General features: G+C 39.3%; 1 protein-coding gene across 2 annotated transcripts in view; it reads left to right on the top strand.

Moving 5' to 3' along the window:
- KCNB1 (potassium voltage-gated channel subfamily B member 1) overlaps positions 1-25,031 on the top strand; it is a 220,355-nt gene extending 195,324 nt beyond the window's left edge. For both annotated transcript variants that reach the window (XM_078392641.1, XM_072996867.2), the window contains exon 3: positions 6,628-25,031. In XM_078392641.1, coding sequence (XP_078248767.1) covers positions 6,628-8,658 — 2,031 coding nt within the window. In that variant the 3' untranslated portion in view covers positions 8,659-25,031. The remainder of the gene's footprint in view (positions 1-6,627) is intronic.
- Positions 25,032-27,130: the final 2,099 nt, after the last annotated feature.

Here is a 27,130-nt window from a genome sequence, read left to right on the forward strand (position 1 = left end):
GAACAATAAATGCCAGGTTTTTTAGTAAAACATTCTGGACACGGACATAAAGATTTGGGAAATCTTTCCAACGCCTAACTAGTGCATCCATTTCTGAATCATCTTCTCTAACAGTTCTCATTTTATCCGGACACATATCTTGCAGCTCTGTTCATTCGTCTTTACAGCTCATTAATATTCAAAAACAGATAAATCTTTCAGTATACCAAGCCCTACCTTCCACTACCATGAAAATTCCAGCTAAAATGGAACGCCATGGGCAAAGAAAAAAAAAAGAACTGTATGTACTGATTAGCATTGCTGGCTTCAAAATCCAGTTGATGTTTTCCCTTTTCCCCCCTTCTGATGCAAAACAATTTAGATTTTTTAAAATCATTGATTTTTATCCACTCTGTTTGTTTCTATTCTTTTCAAGGAATTTACTCAAATATTTTCAGATGCAGAAGAAGAAGAACACAAATTGAAAAACATTGAATGCAAGAAAAAATAAAATGGGCAGAGTTTGCCCTTTTAACACACAGAAAAGTCACATACAGGCACTTTGCCCTTGTACGTTCAAACCATCTTGTGGGAAGACTGAATGTGAGACCTTATTCATACCAGTCATATACTGTTGTCCCCACAACTGTTTTTAAACAGGCATATCTTGCCTTCCAGTGTTCATAAGTGTTAAAAATCCTGCCCCTTTTTGAGGAACATAAAAATCCCATGCTTCCTTCAAAGTGGCCTCCTTCAATAAATTCATCTGAAATCTGAAGTACCACCACTAGGATTAAGAGGGAAGGGAGAGATGGATGACATTGGTCATTTTTGCTTGCACCACCACCACCAGAATAAAAAAGAGTTAGGCTTTGACTCAAGAGAGTGGTGGGTTTGGTGAGGGTAAATTTAAGGGGGATATTCATCGTTGCAATGTCCACAAACTATAACTCTACAACATAATTCAAAGATAAATTTATTTTTTTATTTATTTTATTAGATTTTTACCCCGCCCCTCTAGACAATGTCTACTCGGGGTGGCTAAAGATGACAGGTACACGATTTTCTGTTCTAGGATGAATCAGTAAGCTGAATCTTACTGAGAAAGAAATGAGTACAGTGGACCCTCGACTTACAGACGGCTCGACTTACAGACTTTTCGAGTTACAGACTTCTCTGGCCGCAAAATTTAGATTCGCCTTGCAGCCGGAGAATCGACTTACAGACCAGAAAAAAAACCAAAATGGAACAAAAATAGAATAAAAACTGCCAGTTATGGGATTAATTGGTTTTCAATGCATTGTAGGTCAATGGAGATTCGACCTACAGACTTTTCGACTTGCAGCCACCGTTCCAATACGGATTAATTCCGTAAGTAGAGGGTCCACTGTATACAGTTAGTTTTCCTATTTTCCGAATAAGGGATTAAAATATTGAATTTTTTTTTTCAAACAAGCACCTCCCTTGAAATCCTGGCTTGCCATGCTGCTTGAGAATCATTGGTTTCTAACTCAAAAAAAGGGAGTTCTGATGAAAAAAATTGTTTTGATCATGACAATTTGTTTTGTGGTGAATATCATCAGCGTGCTGTTGCTGTTTCCTCACAATCTAGCCATTGAGTATCACATCAGCAACTGTATTTCGCCTCCCAGCACATATAATTATAACTTCGGGTTGAAGTGTTTCATAACACTGCTGTTTTCCTCCAGTTTTGAAGGAGGAAAAAAATGCACAATATAGGATATAGTAATGATGTTATGATTTTTCCTCCACCTTTCTTCAGGGAAAATCAATTATTTCCATACATATTCAGTAAAGGAAGGCTTCTTCTGCAATCAAGCTAATAGTTTTTGCTTAATTACTTTTAGTTTATTCCAATCTCTCTTGGCGCATTGCTGATTTGACTAAGCCATCCAAAAGCCACCAAGCACAAAAATGTTGTACACAATGTTCTGTAAGAAAAGAAAGAAAAATAAAATGAGCAATCAAAACAGCTGGGTATAGCAAACTTTTATAGAAGTGTTATATTTTTGTGTCGAGATGCTAAAAGCATAGAGCACCTTGACATGAATTGTCTTCACAGCTGCGGAATAGTGCACGGCCTTCAGCATCTTGTGTTTTTTACCTGTGGAGATTGTGACTCAGATGAAATAAAAGGGCAAACACAGATACAGCTGGGTCTAAACAGGGACTTTGGTCTCACCTTTTGTTTTTACTGGCAGCAAAAGAAGGTGTATATTTTTCCTGTGTCTTTTGACTGTACTCAGGGTCAGAACTAAGAGCATAACAAGGGCAGGGTGACTGGGGCTGTGACTCAAGGCACTGAAATTCAGAAGGCACAAGAAAATGTCAGCCTGCCTGCTTCAACTGTATATGTCACCTCCAGATGCTCCTTCCTGGACAGAAGGATAACAAAATGGGCAGGTTCAGGATGATACCAATGTGTCTGTTACATGCTTAGAGGTAGGCATTTGTCTCCATTCCTCGCTCCTTTTCCCATGGATGCCAATCTCATTTAACCCAGATTAAAACCACAGGGTACCAACGTCGCAGATCGGTTCTGTTTTGTCACTGCGACATTAAAATTGCATTTAAGCAATTCAGCAAGAGAAATGTTTCAAACAACCATTCCCAGTCTTTCAGATTTTTTTAAAAAGTACCTTTTAAAAAATATTTGGGTAACACACTGTTGTGTTATTGTACCATTTAGCATTATGTCGTTAAAAATTATAATCTGGGTTCTCTTTATGGAGAGAGAATCCATTTCTTAATATACCTTGTTGTCTATTTACTTCAGAAATAGGCAAAGTGTGACCCATGCATGGGCTGCATAACGCTCTCAGGGATATAGTTGTCTCCCAGACCCTTACCACCATCCCTTAAAAATTGCTCAGAAAGCCTCTGGTGGTAAAAGGTTGTCCTGTGTCCCACCCAACAGCCTTGGGATCCCATCATCATCAGTAGAGATGGGCACAATGCACAACAAAGTGCTTCGTAGGAAGCCGACTCCCCCCACCTCACCCCAGGCCGGCTGGCCCACTCGCCATTCTTTGCACATCAGTGTGCTGATGACACCCAACTCCATTTTTTAAGATCTTCCAAGAGGCCCTTCTCTCAGGCCCCAGGGTGTGGTTCCCCCCCCCCATTGCCTTATACTGAGATGGCCCCATGCATATAACAAATTGTTAGGAGTTGTACTTATCACTTCGTTAAGTTCGCACAAGTCATATGGAACCAAGAATTTTGCACATTTGCTCACATATCCCATGATCCATTGCTTATTGGGATGTTTCTTTACAGGCTTTCTACTACTCCTTTCTACTACTCCTGTTTTCTTTTTCATTCGTATGGAGATGAAAGTGTATCACATCAAGATGTGAATAAGATCAAACTGTGGGCACACTTAGGCCAATAAAATAGTTCAGTCTCATTCCATCTAAGGAGGCACACAAAATCGGTACCTTTGTTTACAAACGTTAAACAGAAAATAGCGTGTTTTTAAAGAGCCCAATTCTTGAAAGCTGTTGATCATTCAAAAGCTTTATTTACAGTGATTCCTACAGTAATTAATGTAAGTGTACTTAGGAGAGAAGAATGAAACTGAAATGATTAACTAATGATTAGAAACAGCAGCAAATGAGCTTTAAACAAAATCTCAGGGCTCATATTGTCCACCCAGGAGAACCTGGCAACAAATCCAGAATCTCCAAGGAGGATTTGCCTGAAATCTTGGAGAGCCATTATCAGACAATGGCAACTGTACAGGGGCCAAAATAAGTCATTTTCCTTTTTCGGGGGGGGGGCAGGAAGGATGAGGTTGGAGTTAGCAAAAAAAAGTCACTGGAAAGCAAGGTCAAAATCATGCATAGCATGTGAAAGGAAGACAGTGAAGAAAGACAGGGACAGAAATCAAGTTATTTGAAATGTGGAATTGGTAGAGATACTAAAGACAGCCAGAAAAGCAGAAAAGTGGGTGCTAATTTATTTTATTTATTTATTAGATTTTTACCCCGCCCTTGTAGACCGTGTCTACTAATGAAGTCAAGCCTGAACTCCCACTCAAGCAAAATGAATAACATGAGTCGATTGTACCATGGACATATAATTGAAATGTGAACATTCTAGATGACTGAACTATTTGTATATCATAGCATTCTGACCAATCAGAATGTGTCTGGAGTCATTGCTATGAGCAGAAATGGGGCCTATAGCTGGACAGTGGTTTGGGGATCATCCTAGTTAAAAATCATGTGAATCCATGAGGATCTGTACATCAGATTCATATTTTGCACCACTGCAAAACCATGCACTGGGGGAATCAATGATTTCTGTGGTGTAGTCTGTGGGCACAGATAGGCCTATGTTTGGAGAGTGGTACGAAGGTCACCCTGTGTAAAAATCATGTGGATCTATGAGGATCCATGCTTCTGATACATAAACATTGGTTAGGGACAGTAGCGTGTAAAAAGCATATGAAATCACGTAGATCCATAAACATATGAGTAAACCAGGTAAACTTACTCAGAAGTAAACCAGGAAAAATATGAGCTGAGTTATTTAAAAAGGCTTTGATTTCAGAAGTTTTAGGGATTAAAAAGCAATACTGTAATTTAAAGGTCTGAATTAGACCCATAATTGCCTCAATTCCTGTGGGTAAAGAAAAAGAGTTTAAAACTGAGATTTTTCTCCCCTGCTGTGCAAATTTTATCTTATCTACTGCCATCTCTTTTAGCTGACCAAATGGTCACTTGGTTCTGCATGGATAAAACACTGTAACTTTTTTTAAAAATCACAGCTTGAAAACCCTTTGGTACAGAGCAAATCTGGTGCTGATCTGAGGTCCAGTTTCATAGTTATAATTTTTGGGGGGGAGGGGGGAGAGCACACCTATGTTTTGATTTTGCTTGTTGACTCCTGTTTACTGTTTTTATGCAGAATATATGGCACAATAACCCTAGAGTAACCTGTCTGATGGGAGGATACTACTTGTCAGAGGGGGGAAAGGTTTTGTTTTCCAAAGAGAGCAGTTCTTGTTTCTCAATATAATGAAGTCTCTGGACAAGTGCTGTATTGGCCTGTTGCTTTCCAAACTTTAGAATAGAATCAGAAGGCATACCCATGGATCTAATTTTATGTTGACTCACACCCTCCATCTAAAGTTAGTGCTATTTTTGATTCCTTTAGTTACCATACAATTACAGTATTTCTGTTTCATTGCACCTGGCAGATTTCATGCTCAAGCACAGGAAAACTACACATGCTTTGTGCAGACAAATACTTGGGATACGTATGCATGTGGTGTGTCTGATTCCTACAACATTTTATACTGATTGTCCTTAAGTTACTTAATGCTAATAAATTACTGGGAGTCTCAAAAATTCAGTTGGGAACGGCTTCACCCACATTGGTGGGAACAGTCTAATGTGGGAAAAAGCTCTTCTGGAACCAGCTGTCGTTCTGACTTCCTGGAACCCTGCCTGTATATATTGAGTTACATTCCAAGACGGCAATATCGTTAACAGCCAGTACCTTTTGGCAGTGGCCCAATGAAGTATATAGTGTTGAACTACAAAATCTATTCTCCACTTGGGCAGGTGAATTGTAAGAGCCTGCCATCAATCCAACATGTAATAGGAAGAAACTCTGAACATTGTGTCACAAATCTCGTGAGAATAGCTCGACAACACAGAGTTGTGGGGTGAACACCATGTCAGTGCTATAAAACCGGTGTCATGGCAGGAAGACATGTTGAGAAACAAGAAGCAGGGAACTCCTTACAGCTTTCTCTTTTGGTTTCTCAGTTGTTGGTAGCTATTGATTGGGGCTCAATAGTTGCCTTTAAAGTTCAAAATGATTTGCGGTCTGTATTCCTATAAGTCTGTCTCCTCCCATATCAGCATGCCCATATCCTAAGATATGATGATATGTGCATGGTTGGTTAAACAAGCAAAAATGGTCTTTGTGGTGTCTGACCAGAGGCTATGGAGGTTCATTTGGTCCATTCAATTACTCTTTTTCATTGTTTGTGAACATTTCCCTGTTTGTCCTGTTAGGTTAGATGATAATTTGATGTCATGGATCTTTGTTTATGGCTTTCAGTATTTCTGTATTATTTTGTGCAGTTGCTTTATTATGTTACTGTGATCCTTTCTTTACCTGGTGTGAAAAAAAGTATAACTGCAGTATTTTTAACAGCTGCAAGGTGCTTTAAGAAATGGGACTGCTGTGGAAGAGCAGAATATAAATATACTTCTAAATAAATATGTATTGTTTTCTACAAGTAGAAAAATATGAAACAAAATAATAATAGTATCAACTTGTGGTTTCAGTATGTGGAATGCTTTACAACAGAATTTCAACGTGAGATGCCTCTCTGTTCAGAGAATATATTGCAGTTCTCTAGCCATCTCAGCCCATTGCTAAGAAAGAAAGTTTTCTTTACCCCTTAGTGTACAGATGATGTGCTTGAAAGCATTCAAAGACATTACTTAGAATGGGTTACAGTGTAACATTAATATTTCATTCTTGATTACATGTTTATTGCTTTATGTTTTTACTAATGAACATCTTGTCAGAGCAAACGTCATGACTTGATGCTACATATGTATTCTACTCTGTGACACTAACCACTTTCTGTTCTCTTTGCAGATTCTGGCAATCATTTCCATCATGTTCATCGTCCTCTCTACAATTGCCTTGTCACTCAACACTCTTCCTGAACTCCAAGGCACGGATGAATATGATCATCCCACAGATAATCCCCAGCTAGCCCATGTGGAGGCAGTGTGCATTGCATGGTTTACAATGGAATATCTCTTACGCTTCCTCTCTTCTCCTAAGAAGTGGAAGTTTTTCAAAGGTCCACTGAATGCTATTGACTTACTAGCCATCTTGCCCTATTACGTCACCATCTTCCTCACAGAATCAAACAAAAGTGTGCTTCAATTCCAGAATGTGCGCAGGGTGGTTCAAATATTTCGTATCATGAGGATACTACGAATTCTGAAGCTAGCCAGGCACTCCACTGGTTTGCAATCCCTGGGATTTACCTTGAGGAGAAGCTACAATGAGCTTGGACTGCTCATTTTGTTTTTGGCCATGGGCATTATGATCTTTTCAAGCTTAGTGTTTTTTGCAGAAAAAGATGAGGAAGATACAAAATTCAAGAGCATCCCAGCGTCCTTCTGGTGGGCAACCATAACTATGACAACAGTGGGCTACGGAGATATCTATCCTAAAACACTCTTAGGTAAGATTGTTGGTGGTTTGTGCTGTATTGCAGGGGTCTTAGTGATTGCCCTTCCTATCCCAATCATTGTAAATAACTTTTCCGAGTTCTACAAAGAACAGAAGAGGCAGGAAAAAGCTATTAAACGTAGAGAAGCACTTGAAAGAGCAAAAAGAAATGGAAGCATTGTGTCTATGAATATGAAGGATGCTTTCGCCCGTAGTGTAGAACTAATGGACATCGTTGTTGAAAAGAAGGGAGAAAATGCAGGCAAAAAGGATAAGGTTCAAGACAATCATTTATCCCCGAGCAAGTGGAAATGGGCCAAGAGATCGCTTTCTGAAACTAGCTCTAACAAATCATTAGAGACAAAAGAGCAAGGGTCACCAGAAAAGGCTCGCTCTTCTTCTAGTCCTCAGCACCTGAATGTTCAACAGTTGGAAGACGTGTACAACAAAATGGCAAAAGCACAGTCACAGCCCAACCTCAATTTGAAGGAGCCAAGTCAACCCACCAAGCAAAAGGAGGAACTAGAAATGGAGGCCATGCCTGGGCCTATGGTCCCTTTGCTAACCACTCGGGCAGATGGAATAGTTGATATGAGGAGCATGTCAAGTATTGACAGCTATATCAGCTGTGCTACAGATTTTCCTGATTCTGGGAGGTATTCTCATAGCCCATTAACTGCATTGCCTAGCAAAGGTGGGAAAAATCCACTTCAAGATCCATGTAGGCCAGATGGAAGTGGAGCCAAATTCATGGAGATAAAACCACATCGAGAAAGTGGACATTGTTCTACTTTTTTCATAGAAAGCCCCAGAAGCTCCATAAAAGTCACCAATCCTCTCAAATTAAGATCTTTGAAGGTTAATTTTATGGAAGAGGATGCCACAGGATCAACAGCATCAAGTGTCCTAAGAATATATCCAGATTCTCTCAAGAACCGAGGAGCAACTGGTGCTGCTACAGATAGTTCTGGACACTCTGACCGGTCTTTAATGAGTCCAGAAACTTCTGTCTATACTACTGCAAGTGCTAGAACTCCCACAAAATCACCTGAGAAGCAGACAGCAGTAGTTTTCAACTTCCATGATGCTGGGATACATAAATATATTGACGCCGACACTGATGATGAAGGTCAGTTGCTGTATGACTCAAGTCCTCCCAAAGCCCGACCAGGAACTACAAGCCCCAAATACAGTATTTCACACAGTGGCTACTTAAGGCAGAGGGACAATGTGTATAGAACAGAGAAGAATCACTTAGAGACTACTGCTTTGCCCTCTTCCCCCAAGCTTGTAGGGCAAAACTGCCTTTATTCCATGGAAAATATCACTGGAAGAACCCATGGTAAACAGGAGGCTATCAAACTAGATAATCACATTTCACCCAAGATTCACATATTGCCAGGTGGAGGAGGACATGGTAACACACAGGATCAAAATATCTGATGCGTGCCCTGGGACTATTGTTGACAGCTGAAAAGGAATGCCTTTATGCTCAACACACAAAGAAGAGCTTCTGCATGGCATGAACTTTTGACCAAAATCACCCACCTGTTTCACAAAGACAAGAGGATGCTCTCAAGGTGGGTTTTGGGATCAGATCTCCTCTTGATCCATTACTGCATTGTTGCCCCCAGACTAGCTACAGCCATCAAGTGAAATGAAGATTGTGCATCTTGGTTCTAATTTGATCTCTTTTCACCTTCCTTTATCAAAAGCAGCGTGACCAAATACTCCGTTCACTCTCCCTTTTTGGCAGACTCATTTATGGCAATGCCAGTATGTGATTAGCATTACCCACTTAAAGGAGGCCGAAGGAGTCACAGTCAAATACAAACTCGTAGATGTGATGTAGTAATCGAAAATGCAGCTGGTTTTGCTTAGGGGCAATTCTTCCAAACATCCCCATAGAGTATATGCCTTTTTCTCTGATGGAGGCAAGGTCTAAAGGTAACAGGGCGGGCATGGTAGGTTTATGGTTACATTGCAAATTCAGTGACTCAAGAAATAAACTTGTTAAATTATCTGTGTGTGCTTAATATTTCAAGCTTCACTTAGGGTCTGGAGTTTTATTCTTAGAATATCATCAGGGTGAGTTGCACCACTTGTATACACTAAATCCAACCAACCACCCCCCTTCAAAATGTGATTGAAAAATTGCACATTTGACTCTGCTAAAAGGCACACAAAATATGAGCTCAGGAGATCAGTTTTTAATCTGGAACTAGGAAAAGGAATTTTCAAAGCAAAAGACAATGGGGTGGATAAACAAGGCATTCTGATGTTCATGTTAGCAAGGCAAAGTTAGTATTCTTGAAAGTAAATAAATGAGTTGGATTTCATCCATTTGTGTGGTGGGAGAAGATATTCTTAGTTGGGTACTACCCGAAAACCAATGATTGTGTGAATAAATGGAAAGTGCAGCCATTGGTAGCCCATAATGGAAATGCCAGCAACTCTAGCACTGAAGAATAGTATGAAAAGGTGTGTTTGCTCCCTGAATTATCTGCACATCTTTTCAGGGCTTATATCAAATCTGTTCATCAAGCTAGAGGACTCTTTCTAGCATATTTTGCACTTAACTGGTGTAGAATGATGAGATATGCAAGTTTTAAATATAGAAATATGCAAAAAATAAGGAAGGAAGATTTTTCCTAAACAGGGAGCCTGATCCTCCTGTTGTTGGGATAGATATAAACCTAGGGAGACTCCGCCGGAGTGTCAAAGGTGTCAAAGGCATATAAATGGGAAAAGAATCAAGGCCAAGACCTTGATAGGTTTCAACCATTTCTTTTTAACTTGACCGTTTTAAACAAAACCATAAGCAGCAGCAGCTTGAATTTATAACTTATACTGTTATATCAAATCTGGTATCTTTACATTTTTTTGTTATTGAAAGCACTTTATATGATTTTTCGAGCAAAGGTGGAGTAGAGAAACAGCGAATGTATTTTAACAGAATCTAGCACTTTAAAACAAGCACTGTCTTGATTTGTGCCTCGTCACATCTGTGATTCGTTACACATCTGGTAACGGACTGTGTGGTACCTGTGATACTAACACTTAATACTGTGTCCATTTTTACTGTAATATATGTATTACTGAGAGTTTGATTTCACTTTCAGAGTATAGTGCTCTCTTATGTGAGACACGTGTGTGGGCTTAGACTCAGTGTCCCATGTAAGAGGTAAGTGGTGTAAGCAGAACCCTTAGGTCACTGCCATCCAACAAGGAGCATTAACACATACAAAATAGACTAGCTGTTGAATAAGGCATACTCTAAAGCTTAGAGCAGCCAGGCTAAGTGTAATGTAGACAATCTTGCCAGTATGGTTTGCTCTACAGTAGAGGTTCCAGTCCATCCCTTCTGGAAGGAGACCTTCTGAAGGAGCTTTCATAGGGAAAGAAAAAGATAGGTAGATGTATACAACATTTTCACTGGCTCTATCAACAGGCCAGGGATTAAAGAGTTGCAAACAGTAGTGTTCGGCTTTTTTGTCCATTGTATAAGATAAAGCATTTTCCCCATGGCATTACATGTGGAGTGCATTGCACCTGCTATATTTCCATGCAACATGTCTTGGCGCATAATTCTGAACCAAAACTTTAAAAGTTCTACATTTCATCCCTTCAAACAATTACTATCTACTTTCCATGTACAACTATTTTCCCAAGTAGCTCTTTTTTCTGGTATAAGAGAGCTGTTGGGTTGGACCTGAATGTCATTCTTGTTTTGTTCAAGCTGCCCTGTAGTTCCGCCTTTAATGCATGCAGCATGCATGGACAAAAGCAATAAGCACACATGCATATGAAAAATTGTTAGGGGCTGTACTTATCACTTCGTTCTTTGCAAAAGTCTTATGGAAGCAAGAATTTTGCACATTTGCTCACATGTCCCATGATCCATTGCTTATTGGGATGTTTCTTTACAGGCTTTCTGTTATTCCTATTTTCTTTTTCATTCGTATGGAGATGAAAGTGTATCACATCAAGATGTGAATAAGATCAAACTGTGGACCACTTAAGTACCTTTGTTTACAAAAGTTAAACAGAAAATAGCGTATTCGCGAAGGCTTTCACGGCCGGTTGTTGTGGGTTTTTCGGGCTCTTTGGCTGTGTTCTGAAGGTTGTTCTTCCTAACGTTTCACCAGTCTGTTTTTACTAATGAACATTAGAGACTGGCGAAACGTTAGGAAGGACAATCTTCAGAACATGGCCAAAGAGCCCAAAAAACCCACAATAACCAGAAAACAGCGTGTTTTTAAAGAGCCCAATTCTTGAAAGCTGTTGATCATTCAAAAGCTTTATTTACAGTGATTCCTACAGTAATTAATGCAAGTATACTTAAGTAGAGTGTACCGAGTAGACGTTGTCTAGAGGGGCGGGGTAAAAATCAAATAAATAAATAAATAAATACTTAGGAGAGAAGAATGAAACTGAAATGATTGAATAATGATTAGAAACAGCAGCAAATGAGTTTTAAACAAAATCTCAGGGCTCATATTGTCCACCCTGAAGAACCTGGCAACAAATCCAGAATCGCCAAGGAGGATTTGCCTGAAATCTTGGAGAGCCATAGTCAGACAAACTGTACAGGGGCCAACTCAGCATAAGACAATTTTCCATATTCCTATCATGTAGAGTTACGGTCTTTAGCATACTTACTATGAAATGAGGTTATAATGCTGAGGACTAGGATGTAGAAGAGGGATATGAATTGTGCAGCCCAAGGTTCATATGCAGGTAGCAGAGCTCTCAAGTGTAGCTTCCAACCTTCCCTTCCATGAGCCCTCCCCCTAAAATAATGCCCAGTCATGTCCTCGGAAACCTCAACAGGGATGACTGAGCATTAGACACTTTTTCAGGTGTGGTCTCTTCCAGTTTTGATAAAAGATGCAAGTGTGGCTCAGCAATGTCCTGGGGTGAAAACACACCAACTGCAGCCTCCAAACCTTGGTGGCTGCTCACTTCTGCTCTAGAGGTACTGGTAGAAAGCCATTTGCATCAGCTAAATTCATTTGAAATCTAAGTGAGAGTGAGTTAAAACTGTCTTGAGTTTGGGAACTGAAGAGAGCTAAGTGTAGTGGCCTGATCCAGAAAAATACTGAAAGAGGTCATCTGCAGGTCAAAACCCTCAACTATTGTTGTATGAGTCTGTCATGTCCATCATCAGCACAAGTGTTTGGTGTTTTTAAACAAAACTTCAGGGGAAAATGCTTTTGATAAAGTAGAGTAAATGGAAATGATCTCCATACTGCATATTTTAATCATTACTCTTTCGTGTATTTTTTCCTGAAGTAATTGTATTTTTTATAACAGGAAAGGAAATATATTTAAATGTAGCCAAATAGAGATATATTATTTAGCACATCAGGTATAATAGGTGACAGTCCAACAAATGGTGACAGTTAAAAACAAATCTGGAAAATCAATTGGTGCAACTCTCCTTGTAACCAAAGGGAAATACACATCCCCCATTTTATTTTATTTTATTTGCCACTTTTGACAATTTGGTTCATTAGAAGATCTACCTTTCACGTGTGAATCGCCAAAGTCGTATAGGGTTTTTTTTAAATAGAAAAGGATAATTAATGGTGAGCAATATGCTCAAAAAGTGTTGCTGTGAGCTCCTGCTTGGTTCCTAATGAAAAATAAAATATGGGTGTCTGGGACAAGCCCCCTTGATATGAATGAGAACTGCACAAAATGATGGCCATGCTACTGTATCTATCATTTGTTTTGGTGTGGCTTGTACCGCAAAACTTCCTACCCTGTTTCCCTGAAAATAAGACCTAACCTGGAAATAAGCCCTAGTAAGAGTGGTCCTCACCCGACCAGATAGGCGGGATATAAATAAAATAAATAAATAAATAAATAAGATTTTTCAGGATGCTCGTAATATAAGCCCTACCCCAAAAATAAGCCCCAGTTAAGTGAAACCTGGCCCTCCACCATTGTGCAGCAACCAGAAGAAGTTAACATGACTATAAAATAAAAGATCTCCTGAAAACAAGCCCTAATGAGTTTTTTTTGGAGCAAAAATTAATATAAGACCCTGTCTTATTTTCAGGGAAACACGGTAGGATTAATTTAAATTAAATTGTGCCTGACAATCAAATTGTCTGTACAAAACAATTGTAAATGTATGAACAATGGGAAATCTACTTTGAACAAAAAAGCATTTGAAGTCGAGATGACTGTGCAAAGAATCATGGGTCTGTTGGTATTCATCACAAAATTGAAAATAATACATTGACATTTTTTCAAAAAGAGTAAGGTGAAGAAAAACTCCATAGGAACTTAAATGATGCCTCTCTGTAATTTGCTCACTTGTGAGGTGCATAGTCAACACTGTCTCTAGGATTGTTTAGGCTCATCCTGTCAGGAGTCGGTTAGACACGGTACCGGTAGCATGCACACATGTTGAAGAGTAAAGTTGTTAGTGTGGAGCTCAGAATGAAAACTAACAACCTGAAGTCCATACTGTGCATTTCTTGGTAGGCCATCATGCTTCAGATTGCCAATGAGGGATTAAAGGTTTTGGACTTGAAGTAAAGAAATTGAGGCTATAAATCCCCATTCAACCATGAAACTCGTTTGACAATCTTGGGCCTTTCATTTCTGTGAGAGCCAGTGGGGTTGTCATGGTTACAGTGCTAGATGGGGAGCTGGGACATCCAGGTTCAAGTCACCTTTCAGCTATGAAACTTACTGGTTGACCTTGGATCAATTACTTTCTCTCAGCTTGACCTACCTCTCAATTAATGAAAATGGGGAGGAAAGCCATCTTTGCCACCTTGATTTCATTGAGAGAAAAAAATGGAATATAACTGTAACAGACAAAATATTTCTCAACCTACCTCACACAGTTATTGTGATGATAAACTGGAGACAGGGCAGCCATGTGTACTGTCTTGAGTTCATTGCCGGAAAGATGGGATAGAAATATAACAAATAAGTTTCTAGCTCTCCTTTCACCTCACATGCAAGTTTATTTTACTGTTTTATGCTGAGAAGTAATTCAAACAGTCTTCAGCATTGCCTAAATGGTTCATTTTCACTTCCCCTTGGCAATGAAAACTGCTCAGTGTTGAACTCACTTTATCAGTGGACTCAGTTGGATTTAATGGCAGCACTGAACAGGACCAATGTGTGGTAGCACCTAGTGGCTATTTTCATTTCTTATAACCCACCCTCATACCAAATGAGCATTGTGTTTGGGCATTGTCAGAAATCAATTAATGTCCTACTGAATTAACAGTACATCAGAAATTTGAATTGTGGTTACACCCAGATATTTGCACTGCTCGGAAAGCAGCCAAGCAACACAAGAACCAGGATTCTCATCTCCATTCTTGGTAGCTACTTAAACATATGGAGATAGGGGGGGAAAGGGGGAGAATCCAGCAAAAGCAAATAAATTGAAGAACTGAGAGAAAGTAAAATATATTGACCTTGGAGGTGAATCGTTAAATGGGATGGTGCGACTATGTTACCAGGACCAGAAAGCCTAAACTGGCCTTCGTTGTAAATGTGAGAGGTTTTTTTTATGAAGGGAGTATGATCGGAAAAACCCACAACAACTTAGTAGCAGGGAGAATGGGAGTGTAACATAACCTCTTGCAGTTTGGTCATTAGTACTGTGTTGATTATGCATCGTACATCAAGCAAGCCTGCAACCAGATTGCAATTTCAGCATGCAGTGGGGCCTTGTCTGTCTCTGCCAAGGTTTTTGTTCGCCTTTTATGCAAGTGGCATCACCACGTGAAGTAATGCGCTGAAAAAAGCACAGGCCTTTGTATTTAGCTTGGAGGCAACGTTTCTCTCCTAGTTCTTCAGTATGTTTCCAAAATGTTATTTATGTATTATTTTTATTTTGCTTTTTAGTGAGAAAAGTAATTGTACTTGTGACTGTGGTAGATTTCTCAGTGCCTTTTCTTAGAAATGTCATGGAAGCACACTTTGGGTAAATGAAGATTAAGAGTCTATCTGGTAAATATCCACATCCTAGGGAAGGCACAAGCAAGGAAGAATCTACTATGAAATTAATGAAGTTTAAGCCCTATTCCCAGAGGGGGGCCAGAAGCAACTTCAGTCCGTACTTTTAAAAAAAAATTGAAGAAGATAACAGTGGCTACCCAGCCCTCATTACTGGTTGCAAAGGAGCCCTCATAACACTTCAAGCTTCAGAGCCCCCAAAAATATAGGCGACTGAGCTCAAGAATCAGTTACTGGAAAAGAAGAAAAAGATGATGTGCATAGTACATGTTTCCTTTCTGAACAGACTGTGTGGCAAAAGGCCGGCTTGTTTTGTTTTTTCCTCCCTGTGGATATCACATTGCATTTAATTCAGGACGAGTTTCCTTAGCAACTACAGCTATCATAAACTGTGGTCTTTCTTTGCAGCTAAAAAAGCTACAGTATTTCTAAGCAAAACCATATTTTCTTCTGTTTTTTTAAAAAAAGCCCATGTCATGTATTGATAATATTTGTACGTATTATAAATTTATGTCTTAACCAGATGATGACGGTACTAACTTATGGTTCATACAAAAAGGGCATTTGAAGCCCACGTGGAAATCACTAAAGCCACATTCTCTTGACTGATAAGAGTCCACATGATATTTGGAAGAACAGAATAATCTTCCAAAACACCCACATCATGCCATTAAGACAATTGCTGCGGAATATAGCACCAATATCTGGATATTCAACAAAACAGCTGCTGCACTGTATGGGGCCAAGGGGTGGTTTCACACCGCCAGTTCACAGAGGATTGACTTGTTGTAGGTTAGCTTCCCTCCATGCTGAGGTGTACATACTTGCAACACTATGTTGCTTTGCACGTCTGACTTGCAGTGGTGTTCAGACAGGGAAAAGAGGTGAAACTGAGCCACTTCCACTGGGTGGAAGAAACCAGTTAGGTGCAGGTATTCCCATCATGGCACTGGGGGAATTTTCACCTGTGGAACTGCCCCCCACCCAATTCACAATGTAGCAGCCTAATAACAGTCAGCTGACAACCCTATTCTCTGTTCACCTTCTGAAGCAGCTGGCCAATCTAAATTTCATATACTGTATAACTCTCATAAAGTGCTAGGAAGATTCTATACAATATGTTATGTCTGAATGTGGGGATGAGAGAATTCTGTGAAATGTCCCAAGGTGGGCATTCTCTTCACACCACGTTGGTAGTTGCTATTGCCCCCACCAAAAATATATATATATCTTGTGTGTTATTAGAATCTGCTCTCCATGGGACAAGAGCATTAGAGGTTTCAGTGTTAGGCTTTTCCTTTGTCAATTTTTTTTTCCTGAGCTGTCAATTGTTATGCTTATGGATAGTAACCAAAACAAAGCAAACAGTAGTCATGTAGGTTGCTTTATAAACAACCTGTCAGGGAGAATATGGCTTTAATAAAGTTCTTTCTGGTTGAAAGTACAGGTGTTTGCTGTACCTCCGGTTTGCCATTGTGTTGGCTCTGTAAGTACTGATATTGGGAAGGTCACGTGACTTTCATGCATTCCAGAGTAGTCTATTTTTCTGTTCAGATTTTAAAAAACTATAAAAATATATTGCTGTATTTTTAGCAAATTTGTAATAGGGCAATCAAATCAAATTCTTCTTTTGTATTACAGAATAAGATATTGGAATCTTTATTGTCATCCATTTCCACAGTTGAAATTCTGACGTTGGTGTGTGTCTCTGTGTGTGTGTGTGTGTGCGTGCGTGCATGCATGTGTGGAAGGAACATTCCAATAAAGGAACATTGCAATATCTGTCACGGAATTGTGTCTGCAAAGGGTCACAGAGTCTGGCATTGTCATATTTTTATATTCCCCTTATCTGTCATATGTTTTTTAACTGCAAATGAGAGTTAATGTGTTTATATCCTCCTGGGGGGAGGGAGAGTCACAACGGCTCAGAGTCTGACATTAAGTGTAACACAGACATGTAATCCATTTAGTTCATGCTTTGACCTCTGTGAGGTTGTTCCAGATGTACATCAGTTATAGTAAGATTAAAATGAGTTGGAGTGCACAGATGAGGGGTTCAATATTCTGGGCAAGATAAAAAGCCTGTTGAGAAGATGTTGGATCTGGTGTTTCTGTGGCAGCTAGGAAAATCTGTTTGTGTAGTTTTGGAAGCCTAGCATTCAACCGGTAATAGAAAAGCAGAATTAAAGCACACACCCCAGGAAAGTCAAGAGGGGTGGACAGAATCCACCTCAGCCAAGCATATTTCTTGCCTGTGCCAGGTTCTGAGTTCAGGAAAAAATATATTTTTGGACTACAGTTGCCCCCCAAACCCAGCCAGGTGGCTTAAGGCATTGACCCTGCTGTCTGGGGGATTCCAGTAGTTGTAGTCCAAAAAAAGAGAAACTTTCCTAAATTCTGGGATTAGAGTTTCAGATCAGCTTGTCTATGCTTTTTTTTTCTTACAGTAGACATGTACAAGCATCATGGTGATCTGACACCTCTTCTACAGTGCCTCAAAAAGTATGCTCTGTGAAGACATAGCATCATTTCAGAGATATTGAATTTGGGGTAGGGGAAATAAAGACCCCTTTTAAAAAGATGGTGGCAACCATTAACAACTTTTGGACCAATTTGTTACCTTAAAAAATGCACCTACAAGCTGCTCACCCATTTGTTAAAGTAAACTCCCTCCATGTGTCAAGAAATTGCCCTGGATGCAGAGACCTGTATAGCTAACAATTCTCACAGCCAGAGTGTATGAGTATTCAAATATTACATTCAATACATCCATAGGCTGAAGTCTTGTTGCATACAGGTAGTTACATGGGCATAATAACTTGATGTTACACCAATGGTAGCTACAATTATGCCAAGAGAGAAGTGCTATCCACAGAGCACTTTCCCTAAGACATCACACAGTTGGTTGACATACGAATCATATAACTGATTGCACAATTAACTTACGCTGCACCTGATGAACAGAATTCTGGCCAAGGTCAGCATAAATATGCATATAGATCATTGTTTTGTATATTCACACAGTTACAAGTCAGACATGAATGCTAACACTAATAAACACAAGCATCTGAAAGGTACATTCTGTGTGAAGCCATGTTTAGCATAACATCCCTAATGGGTCAGCAAAACTAAGGCATAACCAGCCTGCTGAAATTCAATATGATTCATCATGCAGATATCAAAATAGAAACTATTCTCTCCATGCACACAGATTTATCCACCACTTTTCCTCCATCTCCATGCCAATCCCCCCCTCCCATCACACACTCTCCCTTGCCAAACTACTGTAGCTAAAAGTATAATTACACCATCTGGAGAAGGAGGACATTGTATGGGAAAATGGAGCCCTCCTGATGCTAAACAAGAGTACATAGAACTCTAATTTGGAGAATGAGTTGCAGTGGATAGGGAGACTACAGGCTCCACAGCCCACTTCTGCTTTGTAGACCTGCCTTCAGAAATGATCATGTGTCACATATCTTCCATTGCAGATGGTTGCCTTCATAATTGCATATCTACTAGTTGTGTGCAGTTTGTGTTCTTGAACTACCAGGATTCACCTGGGGAAATCTGCATAACGCTATTACCTACTGATTTCACTAGTGGGTTTTGTCTGAGTATAAACTAAGCAAAGTGTCCATAATTTGTCAAAGTAGTACATATCATTGTTGAAACAGGCGTATTAGAGTATGTAATTCATTAGATGCTCTAGGCCAATGTTTCCAACCTTGGATTCCCAGATGTTCTTGGGCTTTAACTCCCAGAAGCCTTCACCACTAGCTGTGATCACCAGAATTTCTGGGAGTTGCAGTCCATTTGGGGACCCAAGGCTGGGAACCACTGCTGTAGGCATATGCCATTCCTCCAACCTCATTCCTTTATAATAAAAGTATGGTTTGATTATTATAACATTAGCAGAGCCACACAGTGTAGAATTTTTTCTGAAGCCCTGCTGAAAACATGATCTAATAAGAAATGTTATGAGATAAGGAAATGCCCAAATTAACTGAATAATTGGAAGAACTGGAGTCAGATATTTAGCACCAGGAAAATACCAGATACAGATAAATGGATGGCTATATATGTGAGATTTTAACAAAGCAATATAACTGTCAAGTTGTAAGGATATGTTTGTCTCATGTTCTAGAACAAAATTGCACCAGACAGTCTTTCACAACTTAAGGCTTTGAAAGCCAACTGCTCTGATTATCTAGTTTGGAAAGTTTTTAGAGAGGTAGCCATGTTAGTGTGTTTCTGCAAAAGTAAAGCAAAAATAGAGGTATTGTGGCAACTTTAAAACTAACAAATTTATTTCAGTGTGAAGAATCCATAACTGCATATAAGCAAGTGTATTGTATCTGAAATCTCACACTGAAATACAGTTTGCCAGTCTTAAATCTGCCATAATGCTTTTGCTTCAGTTTGTTTCTGTTTTGTTTTTGCAGTTCAGAAAAGTGAGATAGAAGTTTGATAAACAAAAAAAAGTGATAAAAGTCATATTGGTAATTTGCATTTACATAAGGGAAATCACAAAAATGGTGCTGGCAAATTGTCGTTCATTGCCAAGATGCTGGTTGCATTTCTCAGCACATGTCGATAAACACAACCAGCAGCTTATTAATAAGCAGCAATTTGCTGCCATGACATGAGTTTCCCTTAATCAAGGCAATGTCAACAATAGGATTCTGGCCAGTAAATAAATACATTAAAATAAAATAACAAAGCAAACGTAATGTGTTTGTCTTCATTCGTCCTTTCTGTGCAATGGATTCCTTCAGTGAAATGGAACCCTTTGGTCCATCTACTCTTGTTTATCCACTCAGATCTACCACAATGGGCAGCCACCCATCATGGCTGTTCCACACAGAACCCTTTGCAATCAACTATAAGCAGTAAGATTTGTAAACCGAAATGAGAAGGATATCTGTCAGTTGGATTCAGCGCCTTTATCCTTCTCTCTAAATAAATCTCTCTTGCACAATCCCCGGGAGTTCTGATAGTTTTTGGTGAAGCTGCTCAGTGCACTGATTAGCTAGTTCTGAACTACTACAGCAAGACCCAACAAAAGTTATTTATTTTCATTTTTAAAAGTAATTGACCTTAATCATGTGAGAGAAAGCAAAGATATGCTCTTGAGAACAATATTGCAGTGTAGGCTAGATGCCAGTTGTATGTGATATTAAATGTGCTCATTTAGACTTGCAGCAATCTGTACATCACATGTTTGAAGGTTCAGAACTGCATAGTTATGAACATTAGATTTGTATCTGATGGCTATGCTTATTCCGTTGGCCACAGCAGTTAATAATTAAGAGAATCAAAGATAGAATAAAATTAATCCTTGCTGTGATCCTGTGAAAAATTGCTCACACTGAAGCTGGCATTTTAATTAGGGAAGAAATTCCTCTACTGGCGCCATTTTCCTACCAACAGCACCTTCACAGGAGAATATTCTGCAGCAAAAGGAAATATTTAATTGCCTTTCCATGCTTGCTGTGATCCTATTAATCATCACCTCTTCCCCATCCTCCCACTGGAATAAGCAGCAGTATTTTTAAAACCCTCAGGTTAGATGAAAAAAAGCAAGACCAGTTTAGTCTTAACTCCACTCATGATGGTGGATAATTACCAAGAGGAAAAACTCAGACAAGTGACCACAGGCCTGAAAGGTTATTTGCTCATATTCATAAATCAAATGCATTATTCCAGAAATTCTAAAGTCCTGCTTCGGACCAAGCATGCCAAGTACAAAATGGTTGTATTATAGTGTAGTAAGCAGCAGTGTAAAATTAAGGCCACAGAGTATGAGATGCCAGGTTCGCTGCTGTTGGGTGATAAAGTATTATCCCTCCAGAGATACATTAGTCAAAGCTGCCATGTCTGCACAATCAGTATGGAAATAAAGTCCATTGTTTCCTACCTCCTGATGACCAAAGAAAAGCAAGCTAGTTTCAACTTGTAGGGCTACAGGAGCCCCAGAATGAGATAACTAGATGCCCTTAAAGTTTGCCTCTAATGCTGAGGGTAGCATCTCATGCACTCTTGCTGCTAGACTGTCTTTCTCAACTACCTTGACTCATTTTAAAAACTCAAATGCTCTATCAGGAATGACACCAAAAAGGGGTATGGGGACTTTAGAGTTGGCCCAAAATATTTTGTTGCCTAAGGCAAAGGGCAGGATGACATGGTCTGATGGAAAGCTTAAAACGTGAGCTTTCCTTTGGATATCATCCAGCTTTAGAAACAGGCACTTGGAGAAGCAGATGGTATTCATTTCTGATAATGAGTACCAAAACATGTGGTTTAAAACATGAATTAGTATACAACAAATGAATAACATTGCCACATGTTCTCTAAAGACTTTTTCTTCATTCTGGTACCCTATAGCTCACAGCAAAGTGGTGGTGCATTTTTTTATATACAATATCTTCTGTTGGAAGGGCCATATTATGTCACAGGCAGTGTTTCAGAGGCCACACATCAGCAGTGTGTGGGACCGCAACCATTGGTGGATGAAGCAGAACCAGATGTTGGGACGAATTCACTTTTATTTATTTATTTCAAATATGTTTATCCCACCTTTCTTCTTTAAAAGGACCCAAGGTGGCTTACCTCATTAAAAGACAACATTTAAAGTTCACAACAGTAACTATACAAATGCTGGAAAGGATCTTTGAAACTCCCCATACTCACTCCTAAGGAGCTGACAGGAAAAGGTCTGGTTATCTTAAAAACTTATGGAAGTTCTGACTCTAAAATTATTGCTGGGAGGTGGCTTTTGAAATTATCCTTAGGATCACATGGAATTAAATCAGGGATCATATTCAACGCATTGCCCACTCTGGTGACAAAGCAGGTGTAAGACACCTAGGAAGTCCTGGGGTTGAATCCAGCCTTTCTGAGGTCTCAGTCTGTCATTTCTCAGATAGCCATGGCCTCTTCCACATGTCACCATAGTCTGTTAGCTTCTCCATTGTTGTGATTTCCCACCTACCCCATTCTAAAAGGCTAAGCAGTAAGCTAAAACATATTTTGGACCACTGTCCTGCCTTTGGCACTGCCCACCACCCAAATATAGTTTCTCAGAACTTCACTGAAATTGTATTCACCCCTTGACCTGAAAGAGCTTGTCTACCTTTGTGGCAGAGTATAGTGAATATGATTTCTGCCAGAGAGAACTGGCACTTCCTAGTCCTATGGAGAAAAAGACAAATCTGCACACTAAGCCACGGCAACAAATCTGTTTGGTCAGAATTTCTGTGACTAGAAGCAGCAGCCAGGATCCTATCGCCAGTCCCAACTAGAATAAACCCATTGACTATACATGAGTTAACATTCAGAAGTTGATTCAGTGTGTCTGCTCTCTTACTAGACTAACAATAGCATCCTAGCCAGCATGTTATAACAATGTTAGGTGGGAATGAACAGAAACAGGGTTTCCAGCAAAGACAGTCTAATTAACTACTGTGACCCAGTCCATTTGGCAACGCTGATCATTTTCGTTGATGACTTTGCTGTCAAGGGGCTATGTTCATCAGTAAATTGGAGGTCATAGATTAAACTTCCACATTGCTTCAAATGTGCTCATATACAATTCAACTGAGTGTCTGGACATGACATCCATGCATGTGTGAACAGGCCACCTTGCACAGTGTATAGTCCTTCCTAAACTAGAATTGAGGCCTTTTTACATTCGAGTCAGCTTTGCCAATGTTTCATTTTAGGTTAGCATCCTTCCTTTTCTTGCTTTCTGCTTTCTTCAGAAATACCTGTTGCAACATGGTCTTCTTAGCCATTGAGCATTGTTTCTTGGAAAGAATAATCTTAAACCAGGGGCATTGCTAAATACCATTTCCCTCTTTTTTTAGTAGATACAGAGCTGTCTTCTTTGTTCCCTTTGGTTCACTATAACTGGAGCATACTTCATGCTGCTGTGAATTTTTTAAGCCATTATGAGGTCTGCATCTAAAATCTGAGTGGCTAGCTATGGCCACACATTTGCACTACTAAAACAGTATCAGAAGAATGATAGCATCTTTCTTGGAATAACCACACTTAACCTTGGCTCAGGTATTAAAGTGACACAATCCTGCTTGGTAGTTTGTTCTGCTTGAATGTTCTTAACATAGGAAAGTGATGCACTAGCTACAGCTCAGTAGCATAGCACTTGTTGAATTGGCATCTCAAAATAAGGCAGGAGAGGCCTCCTGCTGAATACTGAGAAATTTGGAAAGCCCATCTGCCAATTACTACATGTGATGGCAACTGTAAAGCCAAAATTTGCCAAAATCTAAATAATAGGTGTGATCAAGAACCAGCTATATTTTGGCATTGTTATTTTTAATACCTGTTACATCCACAGACATCCTATTCCAGATTGAGTACCCATCTGCCTCAATGAGGGTTCTTTTTCACCATAACCATTTGCAAATATAAAAATATGTGCAGTGGGAGAGGAAATTAAATTGCTAGCATCACCATTAAGGTCCCAATATAGACTGGCAGCAATTTGTATTTTGTTAATTGTGCATATTTCAGCTTGCACGTAAGTCTAGTTAGGTCCCCAATGTAAACCATACTGAGTTGGGTGCACCCTTGTTCTCATTTGGCTTCAAGCTGTCTCATAGGGATCCCCAAATATAATCTTGGATGCACTTGAAACATAGCTCCACTGAGAACATCATAATGCCAAGATGAAAACAATTCAGCATGACTTGAGGCTTCTATGATCTGAAGTGGGAGAATCCATTTTGATTTAGGATGTTTAGCCTATTCACAGTTCTGTGCATTCAAAGACTCCTTGTTCTGTGAACAGCACTGTTTCATATACCGCATGCTTATATCCCCCAATCAGAAAGGAATACAGTTGGAGTATAACAGCCTCTAATAACCACTACCAGTATTTGCACTCAGTGCTCTCTAACCTGAGCATCAACCACATGCTGGCACATAGTCATTCACCAAGAGATTGCAAAGAGCAAAGTAGTTGGGTTGCTTCCACAATGGGAAAAGGCTTTAGACAGTCTAGTTATGGGGTCCTCCCATGATGTCCCTTCCATGCTATCAGCAATACAACATGTCTTGCTAGGCCTCCTCATCATTCTGACTTATGTTGTTGTATCATTCTCATTCTCATTGGACAGAAACATTGCTAAGCCAACAGCTTGTTTAAAGAAATAGGGAGGTTAAAAGCAGTAGTCTTCAAAGCAAGTAAAAGAAAACGGGGAAAACATAGTATGAATGTGATTACAGATGTTTAAAATGGATTAAAGGGAGGAATGGCAAAGAGAGAAATATAGCTTTGGCTCTTTTTATTGTAGACTGTACACCCCAACAAAATGCAGAAAACAATGACTCAAAGTCAGAAACCTGACCTGTAGAACAATCAGCTGGTGTACAACAGCTACTAGTATACTAGTCTGTAGTTGGCTTCCTTACTATGTAGCCCATACTCTCAAGCCTCAATGCATCAAAAGATGGTTAAACATTTGAGAAATAAAATTCCCACATGTTTGGGAAGAATTAGGATTCCATTAGCCATATACTAGTGCACTTAGAATCTTACTTTTTTAATATTTATTTTTCTTAACTTTAATTTAAACCTTAATTGTTGAAGTTTATTGATCTCTCCAATCGTTTATGTAAAAAAAATCTTTTAACAAGTGTCTTTATATGCATGTAGTGATATGAAACTGTGATCATTGTGTGACATTCAAAAATTGTACTGTCTTGTAAAATATGTCCAAATGTCTTCAGATTTTAAAGCAATGGACCCTCCCTCCAGATTACAGAAATAAATAAAAAAGTATGGTTTAAAATGAGCATGGGATTTGTTTTATATTTAGTTTGTGTATTTTCATTTAGATGCAGTTTTTTCTGTAGTAACTTGACCTTTTCTGGAAGCTTAAAGGTGGTGGCAAGAAATAATAAAAAAGCAAATAAACAATGGTTCCCTGTGGCAAATGTGTGGAGTCTATGTAAAGAAAAATAGATGCAGACCAAGGATACAATATCATAAATATTGTCTAACAAAACCCTTCCTTGCTGCTCTGTTCCCCACTCAAATAAATTCACCATTCCCACCAAAACATGGAAGAATACATTTTTTGGATTACAGATCCCAGTGTACTCTAGTCACCTTGGCCAGTTGTTTATTTCCAACCATTTCCTTCAAAGATAAACATAATGAAGGAAAGCCAAAAAATATTGGAAAGGGGTTGAAATGCTTTCGCAAGGGGTTCTAGAGAGTCCGATAACTGTAACCACCAAATTTTTTCTTCTAAGCATAATTCCAGAATCAATAGAACCAGTGAAAACTTATATAGCCATCCATATCTTGACAGCTGCAAGAATTCTCTTTGCTCAACATTGGAAAGATCTGGAGAATCCATCACAAGATGAGTTAATAGCAAAAATTCTGGACGCAGCAGAAATGGATAAATGATCAGAATGGTTAGATCCAACAAGAAAGACAAAACCTTGAGGATTGTTGGCATAAATTGTATGAATAGCTCAGAAATAGAATGCAAATTAATATTTGATAATTGAAAGCCTATGATCAATTTAGAAAAAGAATGTATATTATAATTAAGTTATACTGGGAACTTATGTATCTATGAAATGTAACAGATGAGAATGAGTATTTTAAAATGTTTATGTTGATTTGCACCCCCTGTTTATCCCATGCCCCCCCTTCCCCCCATCCCTACACGTAACCTATTAAAAAAAAGCATAATGACATTGGATGCTGAAATCTCTCACCAAAATGGACAGACTCCCAAATGTAGACATTCTTGAATGGTTCCCAGAATGTAAGAAAACAATAAGGGAGCCCCTTCTGGATCTGTCTTTCCATCTTCAAAGTAGCCACACCCCACACACTAGCTGGAGAGCAGTTGAAAGGGGGGGGATTATTACCTGTATACCTGTTTTACCTGTGGACTTCTCAGGAGCATCTAGCTGGCAGTAATGGGAACAAAGATATGAGACAAAATGGACCCTTTTTGTGTACTAGCTGTAATAGCAGGGAAACATACAACAACTCAAAACGTTGTTTGACTTCACCTCCCGTCAGCCTTTGCAAATGTACCCATGGGCGAGGAATGCTGGATGTTAGGGTCCAGCAAAACCTGGAAATCCACACATCAGCTTCACTGAATGCCTGTGTGAAATGCATGGATTTTTAAATTACAGTTCCGAAAATATGCTGCTAAAATATTCCAGAAGCTGTGGTCGTAAAAATGCAACATGCATTACTGTTCTATTGTAGAAGGTAGAACAATAGCTGAAGGATCAGGAATAGTTCTTTTCCACCTTGTAGCATTAAGAAGGCATGGGGGTATAGGTGTGCATATGTCTGCACATGCTGGCTATGTGGTACCACAGTAGAACTGCATCAGCAGTTGCCTCCATTGCATAGTCATTCCTCTTTTACATTTGAAGTTCTAATAATGGGACATCAGCAGGCAGTGCTGCTTAGTCCCAAGGCATCCATTTTATGCACATGTGGAATAATCCCATTGAATACAAGGGGACTTACCCCTTGCATTCATGCACAGTAAACATGCAAAGAATAGAACTTTTTTCATTCATATATACAGGATCACCTTGTGCAAGTGAATCATCCTTTTGTGTGCTTTAATTGCTTTAACTGCTCTAATGTTACATTTTGGATATTTTTAGGGTGGGTACTCATTACGCCCGGTACATGAAATCGTACATCATGTCCTAACATGCATTCAACTGACAAGGTCACCCAATGTTCCAAAGTAATTTCTTAACGTACTTTTGTCATTCTGTAGTGTTTACAGAAATATGGTTTGTAGCAGGGAAATTGAAGGTGTCACTTGGAAATGCTTCCAGATGAACCAGGCACTCTACAGATGAAGCGGGAATATTAAAATGGTCTTAGCCTAACCAA

The sequence above is a fragment of the Pogona vitticeps genome, chromosome 4 (assembly GCF_051106095.1).
Source record: "Pogona vitticeps strain Pit_001003342236 chromosome 4, PviZW2.1, whole genome shotgun sequence".
NCBI lineage: Eukaryota > Metazoa > Chordata > Lepidosauria > Squamata > Agamidae > Pogona > Pogona vitticeps.